At 38.6% G+C, this 8660-nt stretch overlaps 1 protein-coding gene across 1 annotated transcript; it reads right to left on the bottom strand.

The window, feature by feature from the left end:
• Positions 1–4567: 4567 nt before the first annotated feature.
• Positions 4568–8486, bottom strand: LOC309478691 (uncharacterized protein). Its single transcript, XM_082142364.1, has 8 exons — positions 8283–8486; positions 7592–7713; positions 7367–7505; positions 7157–7278; positions 6780–6890; positions 6579–6685; positions 5348–5447; positions 4568–5214 (listed from the first exon to the last, which is right to left on the bottom strand). Exons 1-8 carry the CDS (start codon positions 8377–8379, stop codon positions 5092–5094), a joined length of 921 nt encoding a protein of 306 aa, XP_081998490.1. The 5' UTR covers positions 8380–8486; the 3' UTR covers positions 4568–5091.
• Positions 8487–8660: the final 174 nt, after the last annotated feature.

Here is an 8660-nt window from a genome sequence, read left to right as displayed (position 1 = left end):
TACCCACCGGGCAGCGCTGGGGGCGGGACTTCCACGACAATTCTGTCATTGCATTGGGCGTTTTGAGTGCCAATCACGCCTCCGCAGCCAATTGTAGGAGGCGAAAGTGGAAATTGTAGGGGGTTTTTTCTACCACTGAAGCTTCATGACTCTTGAAAGACATTTTAGGTTAATAAAATATATATTGGAAATACACACAGATAATTGTAGCACTATTTCCCAAACAAAAAGCCTAGTTTCAGAGATGATTAGAATAATTTTTGTGAACAAATGTAGTATTTAAAGTAAAATGTCTCTTCTGTGAATATATATATACACATACTAATACATATAGGGTTGGACAATGAAACTGAAACAACTTGTTTTAGACAACAATAATTTATTAGTATGGTGCAGGGCCTCTTTTTGCGGCCAAACAGCATCAGTTTGTCTTGGGAATGACTGATATAAGTCCTTTACAGTGGCCAGATGGATTTTAAGCCATTCCTCTTCCAGAACAGAGGTCAGGTCACTGTGATGGTGGTGGAGGAAAACGTTTTATGTCTCGCACCTCCAAAACACCTCAAAGTGGCTCAAAAATATTTAGATCTGTTGACTGTACAGGCCATGGGATATGTTCAACTTCACTGTCATGTTCATCAAACCATGCTGTCACAAGTCTTGCTGTGTGCATTGATGCATTATCACACTGATACACGGCACTCCCGTCAGGGTACAATGTTTGAACCATTAGGTGCACATGGTCCTCCAGAATGGTTTGGTAAGCACAGCAGAGAATGTCATGATATTGCAGCCCAAACCATCACTGATCCACTCCTGTGCTTCACTCTGGGCAGCAACAGTCCGGGTGTTAAACCTCTTTGTGCTTCTCCACACTGTAACTCCCACTGATCTGGGAAAGACAGTGAAGGTGGACTCATCAGAGAACAGAACGTTTCACATTGTCAACAGCCCAAGATTTGCACTGTTGGCACCATTGAAACCAACATTTGGCATTAGCACAATTGAGCAAAGGTTTGGCTATAGCAGCACAATCATGAATATTGACTCTGTGGAGCTCCAGACAAACAGCTTTAGTGGAAACAGGAGAGCCGAGGTGCACATTTAATTCTGCAGTGAGTTGAGCAGCTGTGGTATTATTTATTTTTTTGGATACAATACAGGTTAGTAATCTGGACGTCTCTTTCGGACAGCTTCTCTTGCGTCGACAGTCACTCCTGTTGGAGGTGGTTCGTTCGTCCGATGTGATGGTATGCCGACATTACCCTGTATACCATCGCTCTCGATACACCACAAAGACGTGCTGTCCTGGGCACAGATGAGCCAGTGAGACACGCACCAACAATTTGTCCTCTTTTGAACTCCCATTATGTTGTGTGGACTGCACTATTCTTTGTACAGCTGTGCTATTGCTCTGCTAATTCAACCTTCACCCTCTTAGTCCAGTCATTTTATGAAAAAAGGTTGAAAAAATTGCAACAGAAGCAAACTCAACTGATTTTGTATCCTCAATATGTCCTGAGTAAGGGAAAAAAAAGCCCAGAAGAATCCCATTAGGGGAAAGTTTCAAAAAAGACCCAACCTATTCATTCTTTTTCTTACATGAATAGGGTACAAATTGTAACCTTTAGATATCACCATGAAAATTACTGTGTTGATTACTTGCATCAAGACAAACAAAAAATGTATTACAAGTTTTTTTTAAGTTGTTTGTTAACATGGACAAACGGTGCATAATCTAATTATGAATGTGCTAATGTGCATAAATACCACAACAGATCTAAACATTGGATATAGCCAGGTGAAATGTCTTGTTGAATCTTGTTGACACATAACAGTAAAATACTTAATGTTAAGGTCTGAATGGAACCCATTTAGGCTACCCATGAGCATTAATACATAGAGTCAGGAAGAAGTACTTTAAACCAGCCTTTATTAATTATTATTGCAGAGATGGGGTTTGGGGCTGGGTCCGTGGGACTGTTTCTGGGGATTCACTTTTTATTTTGCCTACCTTTTGTCTTCTGCATTCTCCTTACCATTGTCTCCTGTTCTTCCCTCAGACTCGTCCCCCAGAAACAGTCCCACAGACCCAGCCCCAAACCCCATCTCTTAAAAATTAATAAAGGCTGGTTTCTAAACTTCTTCCTGCCTCTATGTATTAATGCTCATGGGTAGCCTAAATGGGTTCCATTCAGACCTTAACATTAAGTATTTTACTATTATGTGTCAACAAGACATGTTCACCTGGCTATACCCAATGTTTAGATCTGTTGTGGTATTTATGCAAATTAACACATACGCAATTAGATTATGCACCGTTTGTCCATGTTAACAAACAATTTAAAAAAAACTTGTAATACATTTTTTGTTTGTCTTGATGTAAGTAATCAACACTGTAATTTTCATGGTGATATCTAAAGGTTAAAAATGTTACCCTATTGACATAAGAAAAAGAATGAATAGGCATATGAATAGGCTATATTTGGGTCTTTTTCGAAACTTTCCCCTAATGGGATTCCTCTGGGCTTTTTTTTTTCTCCCTTACTCAGGACATATTGAGGATACAAAATCAGTTGAGTTTGCTTCTGTTGCAATTTGTTCAATGTTGACCCACATTTTGGCTTAAAATGACTGGACTATCTGCTCTTACTGATGGAATGTAAAATCAGTGAAACCTCCAAAACCATATTGGCCAGTGTTTCAGTTTCATTGTCCAACCCCTATATAAATAAATAAATAGTACTGTGCAAAAGTCTTAGGCATGTTAATATCCTGTACTGTACAGTACTGTATATACAGTGGGTACGGAAAGTATTCAGACCCCCTTAAATATCACTCTTTGTTATATTGCAGCCATTTGCTAAAATCATTTAAGTTCATTTTTTTCCTCATTATTGTACACACAGCACCCCATATTGACAGAAAAACACAGAATTGTTGACATTTTTGCACATTTATTAAAAAAGAAAAACTGAAATATCACATGGTCCTAAGTATTCAGACCCTTTACTCAGTATTTAGTAGAAGCACCCTTTTGATCTAATACACCCATGAGTCTTTTTGGGAAAGATGCAACAAGTTTTTCACACCTGGATTTGGGTATCCTCTGCCATTCCTCCTTGCAGATCCTCTCCAGTTCTGTCAGGTTGGATGGTAAACGTTGGTGGACAGCCATTTTCAGGTCTCTCCAGAGATGCTCAATTGGGTTTAAGTCAGGGCTCTGGCTGGGCCATTCAAGAACAGTCACGGAGTTGTTGTGAAGCCACTCCTTCGTTATTTTAGCTGTGTGCTTAGGGTCATTGTCTTGTTGGAAGGTGAACCTTCGGCCCAGTCTGAGGTCCAGAGCACTCTGGAGAAGGTTTTCGTCCAGGCTATCCCTGTACTTGGCCGCATTCATCTTTCCCTCGATTGCAACCAGTCGTCCTGTCCCTGCAGCTGAAAAACACCCCCACAGCATGATGCTGCCACCACCATGCTTCACTGTTGAGACTGTATTGGACAGGTGATGAGCAGTGCCTGGTTTTCTCCACACATACCGCTTAGAATTAAGGCCAAAAAGTTCTATCTTGGTCAACTCAGACCAGAGATCTTTCAGGTGTTTTTTTAGCAAACTCCATGCGGGCTTTCATGTGTCTTGCACTGAGGAGAGGCTTCCGTCGGGCCACTCTGCCATAAAGCCCCGACTGGTGGATGGCTGCAGTGATGGTTGACTTACTACAACTTTCTCCCATCTCCCGACTGCATCTCTGGAGCTCAGCCACAGTGATCTTTGGGTTCTTCTTTACCTCTCTCACCAAGGCTCTTCTCCCCCGATAGCTCAGTTTGGCCGGACGGCCAGCTCTAGGAAGGGTTCTGGTCGTCCCAAACGTCTTCCATTTAAGGATTATGGAAGCCACTGTGCTCTTAGGAACCTTAAGTGCAGCAGAAATTTTTTTGTAACCTTGGCCAGATCTGTGCCTTGCCACAATTCTGTCTCTGAGCTCTTCAGGCAGTTCCTTTGACCTCATGATTCTCATTTGCTCTGACATGCACTGTGAGCTGTAAGGTCTTATATAGACAGGTGTGTGGCTTTCCTAATCAAGTTCAATCAGTATAATCAAACACAGCTGGACTCAAATGAAGGTGTAGAACCATCTCAAGGATGATCAGAAGAAATGGACAGCACCTGAGTTAAATATATGAGTGTCACAGCAAAGGGTCTGAATACTTAGGACCATGTGATATTTCAGTTTTTCTTTTTTAATAAATGTGCAAAAATGTCAACAATTCTGTGTTTTTCTGTCAATATGGGGTGCTGTGTGTACAATAATGAGGAAAACAAATGAACTTAAATGATTTTAGCAAATGGCTGCAATATAACAAAGAGTGAAAAATTTAAGGAGGTCTGAATATTTTCCGTACCCACTGTATATATATACACACACACACAATTCTGCTAGCGAAAAGAAAAAAAAAACTTTTCTTCTAGCGAAAAGAAAAAAACATCCCCTACTTCCTTTTTTCAACAGAAAGAGTGTAACACAGAAATGCATTAGAACAAAAACAAACCAAGGAAGAGGCCACATAAAGGAATACATATTTATTATCACTCAATAAGGACTTCTTTAAAATGCAGCAGTGCCAACATAACATGACATAGATTATCTGACATGTATGACTAGTTACATAAACAAACAGTTTGAAGTATAACTTTAAAAAGTTGACAAATTAAAGTTCACCACAGGATGTTGTATGATACATTAAATATATCCTGTTAAAGACCTCACTCAGGCTAATTGTATTCATTGTTCCAGTGCATCAGAAGAGTCTAGAGCTTTCTCTCCTAAAGGCTGATTTATACTTCTGCGTTGGACCTTCGCCGGAGCCTCTATGGCTACGCTGTAGGCAACACTGTAGGCAACACGTTGGTTTTCATTTATACTTCTGCATCGTTGTCCGCGTTGATGTGCAATTCTAGCAGACCAATCACAGCGCTTGCGTCCGCGTAGAATTGACACGTTGTTACATTTTTGGAGAGGTGCACATCAGGGTACGCCGAAGGGTACACACAGCCTACAACGTAGCTACGACGTGAGTTCGGCTTAAGGGTCAAAGTACTGTATAAAGATGGATTTGCTTGAGAGAATCTGAATCTGTGTCATTTTTTAGATAAACAGTGTAATCAAGTTGTACTTCCTCTATCCATTGGCTGAGTGCTAATTTCTCTAGGAACTGGGAAAGAAAAAAACAACAACTTAGAATTGTTTCATCAAATCTTGATTGAATCTTGATGTATTGTATTTTACTGCCAAACACGATTAGGAGACAAATACAGTAATATCAGAGACAGAGCAAAGCTTCTTACAACAGCATCCTGAAGTAGAGTAAGTGCTTCTTGAATGCCGGGTACAGTTACTAACAGTGCACCTTTCTTTCGGAAATTTTTATTAATAAACAGCCAAGCTCTGAAAAAGAACAAATTTATAATTTTAGTGTAAACCTTATTTAAGACACAATTACTATACTATACATAATTATTCAATACTATACATAAGAAGTCAATACTCTGATTCAATTTTTTTGTCCAAGTACATTTTACCAATTCCAAACCACATCAATCTTAATAACTACTAATAAAATTGTGTATCATCATTTGTAAGTGATTTATAATTGTTAACAGGCATATCTAGTCCAATGGTCACACTTGCAATTTCTATAGTATTGCATAATATATTAGCCTGGTTAAAACCAGACTAATCTCAGTAGTAACTGAGTTATAGTCTGGCAAAGCTCCATAGACAAATCATTTCCAAAGGGGCGTCACCAACGGGCGTCGCTCAAATGCCTCTGGGCGCAGTTGGATAGACCTAAAACCAATCAGAGATCGTCATTGTGTAAAGCCATATGCTGCGTCCCAATTTGCCTAAGTTACACTACGCCATAAAAGTATGTACTCTTTTTGTGAAGAAAAGGTATTTACTTTTGAATGTGTAGCAAAAAAGTAGGCAAGCTTTAGGACATACTACTTCGTCATCTTTATCGGACGGATCTGTCGCGTGCATCCTGTCACTTAAACTGCCCTGTCAATCATTGTGTCACAGTTAAAAAATCCTCTATTAAATCAAATTTAATTTCCTACCGTTTCGGAAAGAAATGTAGTAGCACGTTCATCTGCCAGTGGGTCTTTTATGGAGACTGTCCTCATGTGTTTGCAATTTGAATATAATAATGCATTTAAAAGTTGAACGACGTCGCTCAAATGCCTCTGGGCGCAATTGGATAGACCTAAAACCAATCAGAGCGATCGTCATTGTGTAAAGCCCGCCTCAACGTTTCTGATTGGTGCCGCGATTTCGACGGCATGGAAATGGGCTTGAATGAGCTCTTTGCCAGACTACTTCTCGAGCAAATCTGAATTTGCCGGAAGTTGTCTGGGTTTTCCCAGGCTAATAATATATAGTATTTCTATCGACTTGCATAATAATTATGCACACACAATATATCATTTGTTTATTATAAATTTTTATTTTTTATTTATGCATTATTTCAATAAGATCTCTGCATGTTCTTAAGTACAATCACGGTTTGGCACTTACTGCATTTGATCAATCGGTTCCATGAAGAATTCAAAAACGTTATTCATGATCAAAACGTCTGTATTTTGCACCAAGGCAGCCTGAGAGCGGATATCTGCATGAATCACCTATGTAGGGCACATTGAACATCTCTATAAACATACTATCCGGACAAAACAATGATCATACAAAAAAATAAAAAAATAAGGTATGATCAATTACCTGGATTCTGTCACTGAAGCCATATTTCTGTACAGCCATAGTTTGAAGCTTGACAAACTCTGAACTCATTTCAACCCCCATAAGCTGAGATGCTGCACTGTAAAGGTAGCCCTGAAAAGGGAAAAAAATCAGAGGCAATAATGGATCATCAGAGTCAAACCATGTTTTAAAAAAAAAGATAAAAGCTGGTGTAGCCTAGTGGATACAGATCTGGGCTGGTACGTAAAATGTTGCAGGTTTAAACCCAGTAGGGAAAGGCACTTAACCCCTGGTTGCCCCAGGGCGACTGTTACTGTTTCAGTATACTATAAACATCACTTCATTCACAATTGATAATGAGTTTAAGTGTGCTTAAACAAACATCATCAGCACTTTACCCCAAATAGCACAGCTCCTAATCTAGATCCCACATCCACCACCAGTTTTCCTGTGAGGTCTGGAAGAACGTTGCGGAATAGGAACTGGAGCTCCGGGATCGAGAATGAATGTGAGATGAACTCTTTGAGAAATTATTAATTGCATATTATGATGTTGATTTTTATTGCACAAGTTTATGTACACAGCTAAGTATCCATGCAAACACTTACCCAATGGTGCTGTTCTGTGTGATCCACAGTTGAGGCAGTAGTTGCGACTCATTTTTCCCTCTTCACACAATGAATCTACAGTTTCCTCATCATATAAGAATGCATCTACATGCACAGTGGGATGAGGTTTCTGTTGAGTCTAAAAGTTCAAGTGTGCTTTAGGATCTAACAATGAAATGTGGTTGTGATTCCCAGAGCACAATACTAAAAATCAAATATACAAACCTTCTGAATTGCCATGGTCTCTGAGGGAGCCATAGCCTCCAGTGGAAGGCAACTCCTTAGGTCCTCTGCAATACTTTGAAGAATAACACTTTGGTTATCCACCAGGAAATCATCAAGATCACCTAAAAATGTAGATGAAAAACTGTTATTGACAGAATAATATTAGGGTAAACATTTAAACAAACAGATAACACTATATTCTTAATATACTGTATACTTAGTATACTTAAGTTACATTAACCATTGCAAAATTGTTAATGTAAGTAAGCAATTGTATGTCTAAATATGCAAATGAGCATTAAATATGCACTAATTTGCACAAATTTCCAGAATAGACATGTGAACATTACATAAAGCTAGGATCAAAACATAATTTTGTTGACATTTAGGAATAAATGTTATATAAAAAAGCCCATTAAAGATATTGTTATTGAAAGACAGGCCTATGCATTGTAATTATATAAAGTATAAATATAAATAAATAAAGTGTAGTAAAATAAACACTTAAATGTGTATGTTGGATGTTTTCTTTTCACTGGCATGAACGAAGACAAGTTACTGACCAGTCCATGAAAAAACAATGATTGCCTTAAGTTGTTTTTGCATTAAGTCTAATAAGAACACATGCTTACATCTTGCACATAATCTAATCTTCAGCTAACAAGACAATAACAAAAGTTCCTGATTTTACCAGATGTTTTCAACCATTCTAGGAGTTTTGGAAGATGTTGCCTCTCCGTCTTTGAAAACACCTGCAGAATTTCATTCTTTGCTTCGTTAAAATTCATCGATTCAAGCTCTTGATACTTATTTTACGCCAATCACAATCTAGGTTGCCTGCATAGGCTACTACTACTAAGCAACACGTATGAGCCTGCGGTAGAATCAGTGGGAAGAGTCTTGTTTAAGGTAGAACTTTACATATTTGTGAACATCAACCTGATATTATAAAATATTACAGGTGATAATTCCATTTGTAATTTAAATCGCCTTAATTCGTTTTGAATGACTCTTAAAGGTAAACATTTTTACCATTTTGTTTTACGTTGGAATCAAATTTATCTACTGC

This window comes from Leuciscus leuciscus, assembly GCF_965113295.1.
Source record: "Leuciscus leuciscus genome assembly, chromosome: 17".
In the NCBI taxonomy this organism is placed as follows: domain Eukaryota; kingdom Metazoa; phylum Chordata; class Actinopteri; order Cypriniformes; family Leuciscidae; genus Leuciscus; species Leuciscus leuciscus.
The sequence above is the reverse complement of the archived record's forward strand: the minus strand, read 5'-3'. Positions and strand labels throughout refer to the sequence as shown.